This window comes from Myotis yumanensis, unplaced genomic scaffold (genome assembly GCF_028538775.1).
Source record: "Myotis yumanensis isolate MYYU_CA2020_CCGP unplaced genomic scaffold, mMyoYum1.0.hap1 SCAF_13, whole genome shotgun sequence".
Taxonomy (NCBI): domain Eukaryota; kingdom Metazoa; phylum Chordata; class Mammalia; order Chiroptera; family Vespertilionidae; genus Myotis; species Myotis yumanensis.
The window spans coordinates 19,161,009-19,179,190 of record NW_027223764.1 but is presented as its reverse complement, the minus strand read 5'-3'; the positions used below and the strand labels follow the sequence as shown (position 1 = coordinate 19,179,190).

General features: G+C 45.1%; 1 protein-coding gene across 2 annotated transcripts in view; it reads right to left on the bottom strand.

Moving 5' to 3' along the window:
• DNMBP (dynamin binding protein) overlaps nucleotides 1-18,182 on the bottom strand; it is a 91,398-nt gene that overhangs the window by 50,958 nt on the left and 22,258 nt on the right. For both annotated transcript variants that reach the window (XM_070432535.1, XM_070432536.1), the window contains exons 3-4: nucleotides 17,312-17,434; nucleotides 9,541-11,517 (exon numbers count right to left, since the gene is read on the bottom strand). In XM_070432535.1, coding sequence (XP_070288636.1) covers nucleotides 9,541-11,517; nucleotides 17,312-17,434 — 2,100 coding nt within the window. The remainder of the gene's footprint in view (nucleotides 1-9,540; nucleotides 11,518-17,311; nucleotides 17,435-18,182) is intronic.

Here is an 18,182-nt window from a genome sequence, read left to right as displayed (position 1 = left end):
CACCTGGTGCTTGCACCTGTTGCCAGCGCCAGCCCCGCTCGCACCCGCTGCCGGTGCTTGGCGCCATTCGCAGGTGTGAGCGGCGGCTGCCAGCCCCAATCACCCCTCAGGGCTTCTCCACCTCCCCGTTCCTGAGGGGAGATAGGGGGCCAGCAGCTGCCACTCACACCCGCTGCCAGTGCCCGGCGCCGGTCCTGATCACTTGGTGCCATCAGTGGGTGTGAATGGTGGCTGCCAGCCCTGATCGCCCCTGAGGGCTTCTCCACCTCCCCCTGCTCCTGAGGGGCAATTGGGGGAGCAGCTGCCGCTCGCACCTGCTGACAGAGCCGGCCCCAATCGCTCCGAGACTTCAGCGGGTGCAAGTGAGCCTAGCATCGTCAGCACATGGGAGCAGCAGTGGCGGAAGCAGGGCTGCCAGCAGACAGGGGACAGGGGGCCATGGCGGGAGGAGCCAGGCGGGGCACGGAGGATGGGCCAAGACTCGCCTCTGTGCGTACTGCAGCCTCACAGCCCACAGTTCCTTTCAAGAATTTGTGCGCTGGGCCCCTAGTCTACACTAATAAAAGAGAAAAATGGTAATTGGCGTACGACCGCTACCCTTCCGATTGGCTAATCAGCGTATCCTTATGCAAATTAACTGTCAGCCAAGATGGCGGCCGGCAGCCAGGCAGCTGGAAGCGAACGTGAGGCTTGCTTGCTCCAGTGACTGCAGACTGCAACGTTCCCTGCCTGACTTGCCGGACTCTGAGCTGGCAGTTTGAAACATTCTAACAAATATAGCCGGCTGGGATCTCAGAGCTGAAGTTATACATTGTTTCGATTATAGAACAGCAAACAAACCAGCAGCGGAAGCCTCAGAGCTAGAGCCAGAGCTAAAGCTGGCCCAGAAGAAAAAAAAAAGAAAAAAAGGAGTGGTTGGGAGCTTCAGTCAAAACCCCTAGCCTGAAAGCAGTCCTCAGCCCCTCACCCAGACTGGCCAGGCACCCCAGTGGGGTCCCCCACCCTGAAGGGTGTGTGACCAGCTGCAAACAGCCATCATCCCCTCATCCAGGCTGGCCAGGCACCCCAGTGGGGACCCCCACCCTGAAGGGTGTGTGACCAGCTGCAAACAGCCATCATCCCCTCATCCAGGCTGGCCAGGCACCCCAGTGGGGACCCCCACCCTGATCCAGGACACCCTTCAGGGCAAACCAGCCAGCCCCCAGGCCTCTATCTTATATAGTAAAAGGGTAATATGCCTCCCAGCACAGGGATCAGCGGAGCCACGAGGCCTCCTGGCACCAGATCAGCATGACAGGGGGCAGCGCCCAAACCCCCTGATCGCCCTGCGGCTCTGTGTGTGACAAGGTGTGGCATCCCAACCCCCTGATTGGCCCTGCTCTGTGTGTGACGGGGTGGTGCCCCAACCCCCCCCCCCCTCGGGCCCTGCTCTGTGTGTGACGGGGTAGAGTCATAACCTCCCCATCGGCCCTGCCCTGAGTGTGACAGTGGTGGCGCCCCAATCCCCTGATTGGCCCTGCTCTGTGGGTGACAGGGGGCGGTGCCCTAACTCCCCTATCGGCCCTACTCTGTGCGTGACAGGGGGGAGCTCCCCAACCCCCTGATGGGCCCTGCTCTGTGCGTGACAGGGGGGAGCTCCCCAACCCCCTGATGGGCCCTGCTCTGTGCGTGATGGAGGGGGGCAGTGCCCCAACCCCCTGATTGGCCCTGCTCTGTGAGTGACAGGGGGCAGTGCCCCAACCCCCTGATGGGCCCTGCTCTGTGAGTGGCAGGGGGCAGCGCCCCAACCCCCTGATTGGCCCTGCTCTGTGCATCACAGGGGGTGGCGCTGCAACCTCCCCATTGAACCTGCCTTGAGTGTGACAGGGGGCGGTGCCCCAACCCCCCAATCAGCCCTACCCTGAGCGTGACTGAGGGTGGCATCGCAACCTCCCAATCCGCCTTGCTCTGTGCATGACAGGGGGCGGCGCCCCAACTCCCCAATCAGCCCTGCTCTGAGCCCGATCAGGGGCTGCACCTAGGGATTGGGCTTGCCCTCTGCCACTCAGGAGCAGGCCTAAGCCAGCAGGTCGTTATCTCCCGAGGGGTCCCAGACTGCGAGAGGGCACAGGCCGGGCTGAGGGACCCCCTCTTCCCCCCCGAGTGCACAAATTTTTGTGCACCGGGCCTCTAGTATATAATAAAAGCCTAAGCAACTGTTAAGGCAGACCAACCAGAACGACCAGTCACTATGATGTGCACTGACCACCAGGGGGCAGACGCTCAACACAGGAGCTGCCCCCTGGTGATCAGTTCGCTCCCACAGAGGGAGCGTCGCTCAGTCAGAAGCCAGGCTCATGGCTGGCGAGTGCAGCGGTGGTGGTGGGAGCCTCTCCCGCCTCTGTGGCAGTGCTAAGGAGCAGTGAGCAGGCGAGCGGTAAGGAGCGAGGGGTCCCGGACTGCGAGAGGGCACAGGCCAGGCTGAGGGACCCCACCCCCCAGTACACAAATTTTGTGCACCAGGCCTCTAGTATATATATAAAATTGATTTGAGAGAGGAGGGGAGAAGGAGAGAGAGAGAGATAGAAACATCAATGAGAGAGAATCATTGATCAGCTGCCTTCCACAAGCTCCACACTGGGGATCAAGCCTGCAACCCAGGCATATGCCCAGGAATGGAAGCTCGACCTCCTGGTTCATAAGTCAACGCTCAACCACTAAGCCATGCCAACCAGCCCTCAGGGTCATTCTTGACTTCTTTTTCCCTCTGATACCTCATGTCTAATCCACCAGCAAGTCCTACTGGCTCTTAAAATAGACCTAGAGCTGAGCACTTCTCATCATCTCTCCTCTGCCATCATCTCTTGCCTGGATCACTGCAGTAGCCTCCTAGCTGGTCTCTCGTCTATTAGCAACACTGCAGCCAGAGTAAGTCTGTAAAGTTGTATGTCAGATCATATCACTCCACTGCTCCAAGCCTTCCCAAGGCTTCTCGTTTTACCCAGATGCTGTACTAACAAAGCCCATGCCTTTGTCTAGCTGAATTGGCCTCCTTGCTATTCCTCCAACACCAGACAAGCTCTTGTACTTATCCTGTCCCATCTGCCTGGAACAATCGCCCCCCACCGCCCGCCCAAAAAAATGGCTTGGCTAGCTCCCTACAGTCAGATCTTCCCTAAAATGTCACTTTTCAGTGAGGTCTCCCGATAATTTTGCCTTCTAATACTAGTACATACACAGCTTTACTTCTTGTTTCTCTCTCCCCATGAGGGCAAAGATCGCTGCTGTAACTTCAGAACACTGTCTGGAATATAGCAGGAGCATAACAATATTTATTGAATAAATGACTGCCCCTGAGTTTTTAGTCTTTGGGTCTCGCTACATCTGGTAGAAGGAGGCAGCACTCTCAGTCAGATATGGGCCTGGTGGCATGAATGTTGTGGCTGAGGGGTCCCGTGCTAGCAAGAGACGGGTCCTTTCACTAGGCACTGCAAAACCTCCATGAAATCTGAAACCGATACTTGAAGTCCCTGGATCTTTTCCAATGTCTCCACCTCTTGGCCTGGAGCTGAGGGTAAGAAAATGTTCTGAAGCCATGCTACAAACTTCAAAGAATAGTGATTCACAGGTTAATCATAACTAAGCTAACTATTCTAAGCTACATTTCTTGACATACATTAAAACATCTATCCTAAAAAAAAAACTTTAAAAAAACTAGTTTCTGTCCTGAATTAATAGTCTATTAATGGCTTCTGACTATGATTGCTGTTTTATACCAAGATAAAGTTCACTGGAAATAACTGAGCTAATTTTTACCGAGGCAACACCCCAAACCAGATGTTATACAGTCGAGGATACTTGCTTGCTTTTTCTTATGTATTGACAAACTAGAAAGAAAGGTTGTCATTTCTTTTACATAAGCTTTTATTTTGAAAGATCAGAAAATTATTTGACTATTTAAATCTATTATTTTTTACTAATTCAAGAAAGGATTTTTATATCCGAAGCATCCCAAGGAGTCTTCAGAATAACAACTTGCTTCAGTACATGGAAAAACCATACTTTCAAAGTTTAAAAATATGTTTGGAATATTATGTATCACTTTAATATAAAGATGTCATTGTTCCATATCAGTAATTCTCCAACTTGTTAATCTAATGGCTCTCTTTAGGGGCCCTAGGTTCCACCCAATATCTTGCTGAAAATGCTAATCTCCTGAAAAACGTATTCTGATTTGCTTTGCAACATTTAATTTTAATTAAAATTAAAAATTACCCCAAGAGTCTCTGGTCATCCTTCCTCTTGGCATTACCTTAAAGGGAAGAGAGAAGTTTAGGAGCAAGGTTCCTGATGCAGAAGAGGCTGACTCACTCTACAGGTTACCATCCACTGTTCAGAACCACGGGGTCTGGCCCACACCAAAAGTAACTACCACGATTCAAAGGCAGCAAGACAGATAGTGAGTAAATGTAGAGGTTAACATCAGTAAAATCACTAGTGTTTCAAAGATATACAAATATGAATGATACAGTGACTGTGCCTTTTTAATTAATCAATGCACAACTAGTGGCTGGCTCATAGTATGTACTCAAGAAATGTTTGCTGAGTAAAGAAATGAATGCACAGCTCTATTTGTCAGATGCAGGCTGATGAACCTCTCCTACAGACAGAAAAGAACTGTGATGTGCTCCAATGAGATTCTCTCGGTGCAGTGTGTAGTCCTAGTCAGGGCTTCCACAAGTAACTTGTGCTGGGAATTCGGAGTATGTGTACTAACCCTGAATGTTTCCACTGCTTCAGAAAGCAACCCTTTTATCAGATTCGAGGGTATTATGTTTTAGATACGTACCTTAATTAATTAATTAGCAATTCATTTGATCTGAAGCTCCTTGAGAACAGAGAGCACATCCATGTTTCTCACTGTGGTATATACCCTGCACAGTGCCTGGCACATGGTAAAAACTCAATGAACAGTTGCTGGGTGAATGCGTGGTTGAACCCAGTACCATCCTGAAGCCAACAAAGTGACATTTCATGCTCCAACACACAATCAGAAATGCCTCCTAATAGTCTATGCTGACTCTACATAATGATTCCAAATTTAAAACTCCTAATTCTCAGAGCCAAACACTGGCTCATCTGAAACTACTAATACTGGGCTTTCTATTTCCAATAAAGGAAATTGAGGTTACTTGAACCCACCCTCTCACAGAAAAACAGCTTTAAAAATTAGAGGAAATATAAAAACAAACAAACTTAAAACTATCAACACATTGACAAGATGGGAATGTACAGGCCAAAACCACAGAACCTGCATTGCCCCAGGGTGCTTGCCAGCCACAGAAAATGGAACTTTTGGTTCAATGGCTCTCTGGGGAAAAGGGGCCCAAAACTCAATGCCAGAGTGGCAAGGGGAGGAGTCCAGAAGGAGACCTTCCATGTAATAAGCTAAGATTCCAACGGATTCCTCAGAGTAAATCAGAATTGACCAGCCCCCTTGCAAAATTACAGCTGGGTCCCTGGTCATCCAGGCTACCTTAAGCCTTGAAAGTCAGTTTAAGGTGGAACTGGACTGAGAGTGACTAGTGTTTCCATGTGGGAATTCCTTCTCGGGAAATTTGTCTTTTTGAATCCTAAAAAGAATCAGCTGAGAAATCTGGAAACCCAGAGAAAATACGCTAATACTCCTGTGAGAATAAAGCTTAACAACTAGTGTAGAGATGTTCCTAGTCTGAAGGAATCCACAGATGTTAAATTGAAAGAAAGAGCAGAAAATACCCACACAGAGTAAAAGATTAAGGTTCCCCGGGACAAGAGTACCTAGGAGAGAAAATAATCACAATCTAACCAGATTGTTTTGCTTGTAGCTGTTGCTATGTTACGTGTGTCAGTGTTTGCGCACACGTGTGCGAACAGTGAATCATTCTTGCAAATAAGGTAAATATTAACAAGGTTATGTGCAGAGTATATTTTGCACAAATCTTATAAGCGATGGTCCAAGAATATCAAGTTTTAGAAGCAAAATAAGGCCTTACATTGGCAGTTCTGACACATCACTACATCCCCCAAAGCCATAGCAAGCCCTAGGATTCTCCATCTACCAGTTTTGAGATATACTTCTAAACTATTCCTGCATTAAATACACAGGTGGCAGAACAAAAGCCTCCCACATTCCAGCCAGCAAGAATTTCTCAATAACGATACTTTTGAGAATTAATAGTGTTTCACAGAAATGTTACGTCATCTATCCTTAAAAATACTACGCAGTGTTTTTCAATGGGTATGTGAGTTAATGGACTGGTACTACGTGATGAAACTGGTATTCTTCTTTATTCAACTGATCTTCTTTTCAGGACTAATTGAATATTCGGTCAGTGCTCTTACTATGTGTTTTTTAATTCTAAAAGATTAATACTGTAAAAGATCTACAGTAGGTGGGTAGAGTCTTAATCAGAAAGACTTTTCTTTATTTGAATCCACTAAATACCACATTCAGTGTATTAATGTTGACTTGATTTTCTTTTTTATATCAATTGCTAATATGGTGCAATTACTTATTTCTTGCAATCACTGACAGAGCCTTTTAAGGTCATCTTTTTGTCTTCATAAAAAGCGTATCCAACAATAAAATTAGTCCCTCAAAAGAGGAGGGAATTAATCAGTTTAAACACCAGGCTTTATTCCCTGAATCCAGTCTCGTACAATCTCTAATCTTGACATTTAAGGCCTAAGATTTAAAGAACTTTTGGTACAATATTTACTTAATTCTGGTTGGTATTATTTTTAGTGTTTCTGTGCCTCTCAATGAAAATGTTCAGCCTACTGAGAAGACAAATACTGTGTATTAGTCAGTGTGTCATTTCCCACACACTGCAGGCAGTAGACTTATTAAATACTTGATAAATTGAATTTAGTTTAACTGGATGAAATTGAATTGAAGTTGCTTGTTCTATAGTTTCCTGTTTTTTTTGTGTGTGTGTGTTTTTTGTTTTTGTTGTTTTTTTTTTGTCATACTCAAGGCTTTGATTTATTACAGTAAAAGGATGCAAAGCAAAATCAGCAAAGGGAAAAGGCATACGAGTCAAAGTCCTGAGTGAATTAAGCACACGCTTCCGTGAGTCCTCTCCCATGGAGTCACAAAGTGCACTTAATGCATGCAGCAACACACATGACATGCTGTCTACCAGGAAAGCTCATGAGAGACTGAGTGCCCAAGATTTGGAGCTGGTCACACAGGTACCCTCGGCCTAGCATGTACCAACAAAATTTCACACTGTCAAAGAGAAAGCATGTGTTCAGTATAAAGCACATTGCTTGCGTAAACAGTTTAGGCACAGTGAACCAGTCTTAACAGGGAATTGTGGAAACCCTCCCTCCACAAACCCATTTTCCAGACACCAGCCAAGGGCAACCTTGAAATGAGGCCTTTCTACAAATAGTGGTCTCAGGACTGCTATGTTAAATCCTTTCTGTACACCTTGTGATTCTATATGCAATTCTCATGAATGTTTTCAAATGTGACTTAACACCCGAAGTTTAGTTATCTCTAAGACACGGATAAGACCATGTTGAATCCTGTAAGGTGAAGAACTGCGGGGATGGTAAGTGCCACTTGGCATAGACACATTCAGGCAAATAGCTGCTATTGCTGCAAGCATTGCTGGATACCCAATTAGTTTCCTGTTTGCTGCAGATACCTCTCAGCTTGTCTTTTCTTTTCTTTACATAAGGTAATAAGTAGTCTGTGTATGATATTATGTCTTAGTGGACTGTTTGTGATGCCACCTGGTTCTCATTAGTGTGGTCTACCCTCCCTGTGTGTCTGACTGTCTTTTACTGTGTGCTAGTCCTGGTGTTTGGAAAACTTTAAGACCTGAGAGGAAAGCACCTCATTCCAGAGAGAGAATTGGCACTTGTTTCTTTCAGTTGTTGGTCAGCAGCTTCTAAATTCTGCAAGGATAGCCCTAGTAGGTTTGGCTCAGTGGACAGAGCGTCAGCCTGCAGACTGAAGGGCACATGCCTGGGTTGCAGGCTCAATCGCCAGTAGGGGGCGTGCAGGAGGCAGCCGATCAATGATTTTCTGTCATCATTGATATTTCTCTCTCCCTCTCCCTTCCTCTCTGAAATCAATAAAAATATATTTTAAAAAAATAAAATAAAATACATTCAGCAAGGAGAGTAATCTTTGGGGTTCAGGAACAAGAAATTGGAATTTCTGGCAATTCCTAAAATTATAAATTATCCTGTATTTTTAAAAACTTTTTATTTACATGTTCTTAAATGATAATATTAGTGACCTTAATAATCAACAGTGAATAATTTTCCTGTGTTAATTTAGGATTGTACTAAAGTTTTAGATATTTTTATATCAGTATATAGATGAGAAATATATATAAAATAAATGAAGTTTAGTATTATGACGAACCAAAATATTGTGACAAGATTATATATTTTAATGACATGTAGAAGTGTTCTTTTTTTTTTTTACTGCTTACCCAAGGATCCTTTCAGAAAATCACTCGATTTCCAGCCTTCTGATCATACTCTTCTTGGGATTTTGAATTATGTTTTTTCATTCACTTTTAGAAATCTAAAGGATGAGGGAGTAGGTATGTGTACTTGGTCTGCCATCTTGAACCAGTCTCTCTGGGTCACCATTCTCCTGCTTTATCTCTTATTAGTATCCTGCAATTTCTAGACCCGCAGAATACTTTTATTATTCACTATGCTGATGACATGAAAGTGCAGAGCCCTCGGGCACATGCCAAAGTGGCCTGAGGTCAGGTTCTCCTTGGGTCTTAGAACAACTGCTGTTGTCTCACTCTCTAACTTTTCCTACTTTGTAAATTATTTCTTCTGGTAGCCTGGTGTATATGAATGACGTCTCCAGAGGCTGGTCACCCCCAAATTAAGGAACAGCATTTAAACTTCTGAATGTGCAAAAATGTGCTAGGTGGGAAACAGTGAGCTGGAGTAGTTAAAACCATGGGCTCAAATCCTTGCTCCCTGGACTAGTGACTTAATCTCTACAACCTTTAGTTTCACCATCTATAAAGTAGCCATATGAATTATCCCCGGTACCTTCAGGGTGGCTGTGAAGATTCTTTGTGTAAGTAAATGGTAACAAATGCTTATTAACAAGCTAAGAAATGTTAGTTATTATTATTATTATTATTATTATTGAAATCTAGTCTATAGACCACAAAAATACAAGATGCAGTTTTCTCATGAGTCTTAGCCTAGACATCTTCAGTCCTTTAGTAGGGCCAGGTTAAAGAAAGCTGTATTTGGGGACTTCCCATGCACATGACTGCTATGGATGTCATAGCAGTATAGGAGGTATAAATGTCACTGAGCTGCAAACAAAGTCAGAAGGCCACAATGGTCATAAGATACATCAAGACAGAGCAGTCTAATTGTGGTGAGAGAAGAAATTAGGTAATGAAAAAGCAAATCATTCTTTGTCAATCCAAGATGGTAACATATCCCTAAAAAATATGGGTAGGCTACGACTTGGACTTATGTCAAGAAATAAGTATATATTATTTCCTTATCACTTACCTCTAAGTTGCTGGAGCTCCATATTCAAATTTTCAATGTTGCTCTCGTAGAATGCTAGATTCTCCAGGGTCTCTGCCCTTAGGGATTCCTCTTGCTTCTCCAGCATTAAGTGTAGCTCTTCGTGAGCCCTGCTATACATATCCAAGTCCTGTTCCATTTCCTGAATTCTCACCAATACTAATGGACACTGGGAAGTTTGGTCCAAAGGCTTTTCGATATTCTCAGGGGCCTCCTTCTCTAGGATCTCACAGGTGGGACGGTTACAGGTTAGGAGTTTGGGGGGTACCGCATTCGTTTTCTGCTGCGCTGAGGGAGGCAGGGGAGCTGGGCGAGAGGGCCGCACTGCCAAGGGTGGCTCGGGTTTCAGGTTCTGGTCCACCAGCAAATGGGGAGAAGTGGGTGCTGGGCGGGGTGGCGGTGGCCTTAGGGCCTTTCTCCTCCCAGGCAGCTCCTGCTGGGTGATTAGCTTTGAGGAACCTCGGACAATATCCTTCTCGGAGCTAAAGTCCATGATTGAAAAGTGGCGCAAAATTTTATCCGGTTCAGTGCCTGACAAGCTCTTCTCAAACTCTATCAGCTGTTGTGTCAACTTCGAATCCAGGTCAACGTTGCCGTCTCCCTGTGGAAGGGCCAATGCTTCCACAGCGGGCGCCATGTCTTGCAGACCAGGCTTCATCTCTGAACAAAAGCGGGCAGCATTTTTTTCTTTGAGTGTGTGGTACTTTTTGGTACACCTTGCCTTACCCTGGAGTTGAGGGCTCAAGTGGCTAGGCCGGACCACCCTAGAGGCTGAAAGAGAAGAGCTTTCAGGAAAAGGATACGCTCGCTGCGTAAGGGTTTTCGGCTGGGAGGATGTTTTCCTGGAAGGGAGGCTGGAATAGTCTCTAGTCCTTGATTCTAGAGGAAAGGGGTCAGAGAACTGCCCTGAGCTTGGATGGCTCCCTCCTGCTCTAGAATAATACTGGTTTTTCTGCAGTTGGGGGTGGAAAGGTACATGAGGTTGGGAGGAAACACCATTGATGACCTCTGAAGAATCCTTTGTGGCAGAGTCTTTGGCAAGAGGCTGCCCATGCCCTGTGCCTGGGCTTCTCGGCGGCCCCCTGGAGGTGCCCTCATCCCAATGAGAGATTGTGTTTACTTCATATTCAGAGGTCAGATGATCTGGGGGAGAAGCAGATGTTTCAGAAATAATACAGTTGGACTTCTCTTCTTCATACTCATGAGATTCATGTCCTTTTTCTCCCAGTACTAAGGAGTTCTCTGAGCAATCCAAAGACGTTTCAGGGACCCTGTTAAGGCTGCTTTCCTGTGGCAAGACCACAGTTTCCTCCACCTTTGTTTTAGGACATAAATTTACAAACCGGTAAGGAAAGATGCCTGTCCTGCCCTTCAGTGATCCTTCCAGCCAGCCATCTTCCAGGGTCCCCAGAATTCGGATCTTATCGCCTACCTCAAAATCCAACTCATTCGGCTCCAGGGCTTGGAACCTGTAGAGGGCGATTCCGTAGGTCCCTGGCTGCTCGTCCTCCTCGTCCGGCCCTCTCTCCTCTTCTCCTGTAGGGGTGTCTACTTCACCATTTTCCATGCAGTCATCATGATTTCCAGACCTCACCGACTTATCCACAGTCCTCAGGGGCCCCAAAAGTTCTACAAAACCTTCGGGGAAAATGCCTCTTCGACCCCCTAGTTCCCCTTCAAACCAGCCTGGTTCAGGAACTCCGATAATGGTAATCACATCCCCTTCTCTGAAGTCCAGCTCCTCATCCAGCTGGGCAGAGAGCCCCATCAGCGCCCGGGCCTGTCCCATTGAATAGTCAGGAATCTGCAGCAGGGCACTCTGCGAGTGCCACTGCCGGCTTTGTGAGGACAGGCAGAGCTCCCGGACACACGAGGATGGGAAGAAGCCCCGGGCACCCCAGCAGCTTCGGCCTTGCAGCCAGCCGGCAGTGGGAGCGCCATCGAGAATCACGAGGTCACCTAAAAAAGAGAAGCAAAGATAATGGCCCCATTCATCACCCCAGAAGAATCCTATATAATAAAACCCTAATATGCAAATTGACCAAACGGCAGGCCTACCAGTCGCTATGACGCTCACTGACCACCAGGGGGCAGACGCTCACCACAGGAGCTGCCCCCTGGTGGTCAGTGTGCTCCTACAGGGGGAGCACCGATCAGCCAGAAGCTGGACTCATGGCTGCCGAGCGCAGAGGCGGTGGCGGGAGCCTTTTCTGCCTCCACTGTAGGCTGGTGGTAAGGAGCGAGGGGTCCCGGACTGCGAGAGCCCCGGACTGTGAAAGCTCCGGACTGCGAGAGCCCCGAACTGCAAGAGGGATATCTGACTGTCAGCTTAGGCCCAATCCCCAGGGGAAATCCGGCCTAAGCCAGTACGAGACATCCCCCGAGGGGTCCCTGCGAGGGTGCAGGCCGGGCTGAGGGGGACCCCACCCCACAGTGCATGAATGTTGTGCACCGGGCCTCTAGCATTACTCTAACTAACACTGTAAACCATCATTTTAAACATTTACCGAATTCAAGGAAATATACACCTAGAGTTTTAAGCAAAGAACACTTTTGACAACTTAGTGAATTTTGACAATTTAATGACAATATACTGAAAATTACTGTAAAACAGTGATTTTCAAAGTGTGGTCCATGGGATCTAGGGTAAGGGGGTCCCCAAGTTCCTTTCAGAGGGTCTGAGAAGGTCAAAACTATCATATTGTCTTCATATACTTCACTCAAAACAACATGAAAACAGATACAAATCTGAGAATCCAGCTTTCTTTTATTAAATTAAACATTAAAGAGATCTGCAAAAATATAAAACAACGTTGTAAGACTCAAATGTTCATTGCTTAGAAAACTAGTTATTTTTGCTAAAAATATACTATTTATATTAGTATGTCATGGCTTTTAAAAAATGAATAAACATTTTAAAATTTCTCAGTTTTTATAGCTAATATGGTAAAATATAAATAGACCCATGTAAGCAAAGCTCTTGTTGTCCATTTGCTAGTGATTCTTCAATTCTAACTGTCAAATAAAGAACTATACCTTCCCTCCAAAACAAGCTCCATTCTGCTGACTTCCTTTTTCCTCTAATTTCTTCCTTCAGAATATTTATTCCATTCATTACTTGCTCTTTGCTTCCACCTTAGTCCAACTCACATGATCTCACTCTTATAAATCTTGCCTTTAGACACTGTCTCTTCCAATCTACCAAGTGATTCCTGCCCAAGATTATAACTATATCAATTTTATCATATCCTTTCCCTGCTCAAACATTTACCCTGAAGCATGAAGGCTTCTTCCTTCTGTCAAAGGCTTCTTCTCTAATAATCCTATTCTTACTACCTGGAATATATAAAAAATAAGTTTGCTCTGGATACTCTCTAAAGAGGTTTAGTTACTAAGCTGCATGTTTCACCTCAATGTAACTTGGCATTCCTATCCAGTCATAATATCCCCTGCTCCCACCCCCAGCTATCCAATATATATCACCTATGAGACCCTATTTCACACGAAGGGATTCTCATTGTCTCCTATACAAGCCTCTTCATCTGAAACCTTAGCATGCCACTCTAAAGAACCTAGAAGACCATGTTCATCTTACGTAAATGATCATAGTAAATGATCCATATTATTAATTTTGACACTTAGATTTTTATATACTACACAGCCTCTAATGTAAAATTTTGCACTTAGTGGTAGGCACCCCATACATTTTCGCTGATTTGATCCTGTATTCCTGAAAAATAAGGTCTTGGTCCTATATTTCTATATTCCTTTAATTTATGATTCAATGCCCACTGGTCAGAGCTTACAGTCCTGATAACTACAAGCGATTTCCCCTCACCAGCTCTACGGCCAGTCCATCAGGGCCACAAGGGAGCTCGCTGGAGACAGCTACTGTTCAGACACAATAGCCTTTTGGTGAATAGGCCTGCTGGTGAATAAGAATAAAAGCATGCCATACCTCCTACTCTACTGGCTTTGAAATGAACTGGACTTCTTAAAGCTGTAGAATTATAATATTTTCCTTGTTTTGCCAGATCTCCATGAAACTCCTATAATAAGCCTTGTTTTCCTATTTTCAGCTGGGTGACGATCTTACTAAGCTTTATTACCTGACTAGAGGCTCGGTGCACAAATTTGTGCACAGGTGGGGTCCCTTGGCCTGGCCAGCAATCAGGGCCAGCCAGCCGGGGGGAGGGACCTCGGGAGGTTGGCCAGCCGGCCATGGGGGGAGGGACCGCGGGAGGTTGGCTATGGGAGCACACGGACCACCAGGGACAGCTCCTGTATTGAGCATCTGCCCCCTGGTGGTCAGTGTGTGTCATAGTGACCAGTCAACTGGTCGTTTGGTTGACCAGTCCTAACAGTCGCTTAGGCTTTATATATATAGATAGACTGTCATACTGTTGGTTATGTCTATATAATAAAGGTGGTTTTTAAAAAATCACCATTTAGCTTCCTGAAAAGCACTTTAGAGATCATTGTTCAACACCCTTATTTTATAATCCTGTTTGCTGAATTTTAGCATGAGTCTTTCCTTTTCATCTGAAAGACCCATGCAGCTATTCCCCTGGCATCCTAGGTGACCCCTTAGGAATGCAGGCTACCTAGTGGTCATTTCTAGACCAACATGAGGAACTCCTGGAGTACAGTGGCCAGATGTCGAGAACAGAAAAATAAGAAGTGTGGTGACTCTTAGCCTGAGCCTTTCACTCATGCGCGATTAATCCCAGAGGCCACACTGCTTGTTTCTTCTGGTTGGATTGTTTTATTTAAACAAGAACTGCATCAGGAATAAATAAGAATGAAGGCAAGTCTTCTTAGAATCTGAATACAAGTAATTTGACTCTAAGTATTAGATACCTCATTGAATCCTAATGCCCAGGGCACTATGTGCTTTATGCAGATTAACCATATATTTTACATAGGTTTACATATGAGCTATATCAGAACCTTAATCCTGATATCTCACATCACAGATTTGACTGATAAATATTTGTAAATTAGTTGTTCAGTTTGTTTTTTATTGGTCCTTTTTGAGGGATGAGGAAGTGGCCTAGAAACAAAGTTACAGTGGGGCCTTGACTTACGAGTGTCCCGACTAACGAGTTTTTCGAGATACAAGCCGTCTCTCGGCCGATTTTTTGCTTTGAGTTGTGAGCTAAAATTCGGGTTACGAGCCAGTTTCAGATACCCCACCGCTAGTTGGCGCAGCGAACGTCACAGTGAACGCCACAACATCAGCCCAGCATCACGTGTCTCACTCGTTCACTTTTTGGTTTGATATACGAGTAATTTGAATTACAAGCTCTGTCACGGAACGAATTAAACTCGTAAGTCAAGGCCCCACTGTATAGGCAAGGAATAAGGATTGTGTTAGGTAGGGCAATGATTAGTGATATTCACCTCCCACTAATTTTTTTTCTCTTTTCTTTGTAATACTCTTTGTATGTGTGTGTGGGGGGGGGGTGGGGGACAAGGGGGCTCTCTTTTTTTCCTCCCTCTCTTTATTTTTTGGTAGAGTCAGTGGCCCTGGCTGCATTGATCCTTCTAAGAGATAGACTTGTTGCTGAGTTTAAATATAACTCCAAATACAAGGAACAGTCCAAAACAATAAGATAGCTTTGGGAAAAGGAGAAAGGGTGACATCTGCTGGAAGAATCTCTGGGGTTCTAGTTAGAATCTCCCCGGAAAAATGTACATACACACAAAACTCCACCTAATTATTGGGAAACAAGGTCCCCCAAAACACCTCTGTGAACTCTAGGAATCCCAGGTTAAGAATAATAAACATAGCCCAGCCATTGTGGCTCAGTGGCTGAGCATCGACCTATGAACCAGGAAGTCCTGGTTCAATTCCCTGTCATGGCACATGCCCGCGGGTTTTGGGCTCGATCCCCAGTAAGAGGTGTGGAGGAGGCACCTGATCAATGATTCTCTCTCATCATTAATGTTTCTATCTCTCTGTTCCTCTATGAAACCAATAAAAAATATTTTTTTAAAAAAGAATAATAAAAATAGCTCATCTTTGCCCTGGTGTTTCTCAGTGGTTAGAACATTGGACTCTGCACCAGAGTCTTGGTTTTGATTCCCGGTCAAGGGCACGTACCTGGGTTGGGGGTTTCCTCCCGATCCCCAGTCATGGCGTGGAGGTGGCCCTGTCTCCACACCCTCTGACTGGCCTGATGTGGGTCACAGCCCTCCCGTGGGAGTGAGTAGGGACAGATGAGGTTCCCTGCCATCACACCTTGATCTATTCTTCCTGCCTTCCCAACACTGCTTAGCAAGGAAGTACACAGAACGCAGCCAGAGTCTCAGTGTAAAGTGAGGTGTAAGAAACTTTCAAATTTAGTTTTGAGATTAAGATCGAAATGCAATATTCCTTTCTTCTTACTGACCAAGGGTTAAGGAGGTTTGTGAGGTTTCTCCCTCTTCCTACCTTCTCTCTCTCTCTCTCTCTCTCTCTCTCTCTCTTGCATAGGGTTTAAAAAATTAAGCCATACTCCAAAGAGCAAGTAACAATATTAATAACATACCTTTGTATGTGTGTGTAGGGGGGGTAGGGGGCTCTCTTTTTCCTCCCTCTCTTTATATTTTTTGGTATAGTCAGTGGCCCTGGCTGCATTGATCCTTCTAAGAGACAGACTTGTTGCTGAGTTTAAATATAACTCCAAATAAATTCTACCATTTTGAGACCGTTTTCTGAATCATCACAGAATTGCATTGATATAAGTGTCTGTGCTTATGCAGAAATGCACGGGCTACATCAAGTATACTTGTTGAAACAGTTAACAGTCCATCTTTAGAAGGTCACATATCTATTAGAGCAGTGGTCCCCGGACCACTGGTGGTCTGTGAGGTCCGAAAGGTAGGCGACCGCTGTATTAGAGTACAAAAGTGGGAAACACTTGGAATATCATTTGAGACCTGGCTATGACTATCCATTTTAAACTGGTTCTGATGAGAACTTTAATAATGTTACCCAATGTACAGTAGTAAATGGGCCTATTTTACATCTGCCTCTTAATTTCCATACCACGTCTGCTGCCCTACTATTATGCATTAATAAATAATAATGTGGTTAGCAAAACCATATCAGTTTCTATGAGAAAGAAGATATATGTAGTCAAGTGTGGCCATAGCATGGGGCAGTGGAAAAACAATGCTGGACTTGTAATCCACTGAAAGGACTTCACATTCTGAGGCCAAAACTTCTCATCCGCAGGTAACATTGTTTGAATCTCATTTTCATCATTATTAAATGCAGTTAATAATACCCATTTTGCAACCTCCCAGGTCTGTGTTGAGGATCAAATGAGAATGAAGTTGTGAGAAAATACTGTGGAAATTATAAAATGCTGCTAAAACAGAAGGCACTGGCATTATCAGCACTGTCTTAGTATTGCTGAAGACCTTCCAGAAGTTAGCCACTTGTAAAAAGTCCAAAAAAGATCTATTTGTCAAAATAGACCAACTCTACTGATCTAATTTTTTAAAAAATATATTTCTTTATTGATTTCAGAGAGGAAGGGAGAGGGAAAGAGAGACAGAAAACATCAATGATGAGAGAGAACCATTGATCAGCTGCCTCCTGCACGCCCCTCACTGGGAATCGAGCCCGCAACCCGGGCATGTGCCTTTGGCCGGAATTGATCCTGGGACCCCTCAGTTTGCAGGCTGATGCTCTATCCACTGAGCCAAACCAGCCAGGGCTCCACTGATCTAATTTTAAACAGTCTACTCTTGATCAACTTACCTCGATAGAGGGGAAGACTGTTCGGTTCTTGGGATGTACATTCACAGATACAGACAAACAGCCTCTCTCCTTCTTTTAGGCTGGGAATGGTCACAATTTCCACAAAACTACTGGGGAACTGTCCTGAAAATAAAAGCAAACATTTTGAAAAAAAATTTTATGCCTATGTACCAGGACAAAAATTGTTTTTCTGAGCCCATTAATAGGGACCAATTAAAAACTCAGTGAGAAAATGCAATTCCAGCCAATGAATATTTACTGGATGTCACTTATGCCAGGAGCACTGCAGAGGGGAGGAGGAGTAAGACAGTCTTGGCCATCAGAGATCTGAAAATCTAATTCAGACAAGATCTAGTTCAGACATAAACAAAAATTCAATTCTAAAATCCAATGTCACGATACAGGTACACAAATTACTATGTGATTTCAGAGAAGGGAGAGAATGGGTCAGGAAGAATATGAAAAATTTTATGAAAAAGATAGCATTTGAGTCTAAAGATGGGTAGGTAGAGGTAGACGAGAGACAGAGCCTGTCAGTTGGAAAGCATCAGAAGGTTTAATTGACCCCACCTTCTAAATGTCTCTGGTACCTGTCCACTTACCCCCAGACCCCCCTCGCTGGGCCAAGCCATCAGCATCTCTCGCCTAGCTTACTGCACCAACCTCCCATCCCGCCTCCCTGCCTTTGGTTTTGCCCCTTTCTACCATCGTTCAATTGGCAGCTGAGAGCTTTCTAAAAATCTGATAAATACCTTAAAGCACATGAATGGTTTCTCATTTCTGTGACTCCTTACCATGGCATAGTCTGTCCTCCATGATCTAACTTCTGCTCATCTCCCAAGCACTACCCCCCTCCTCCACCATTCACACT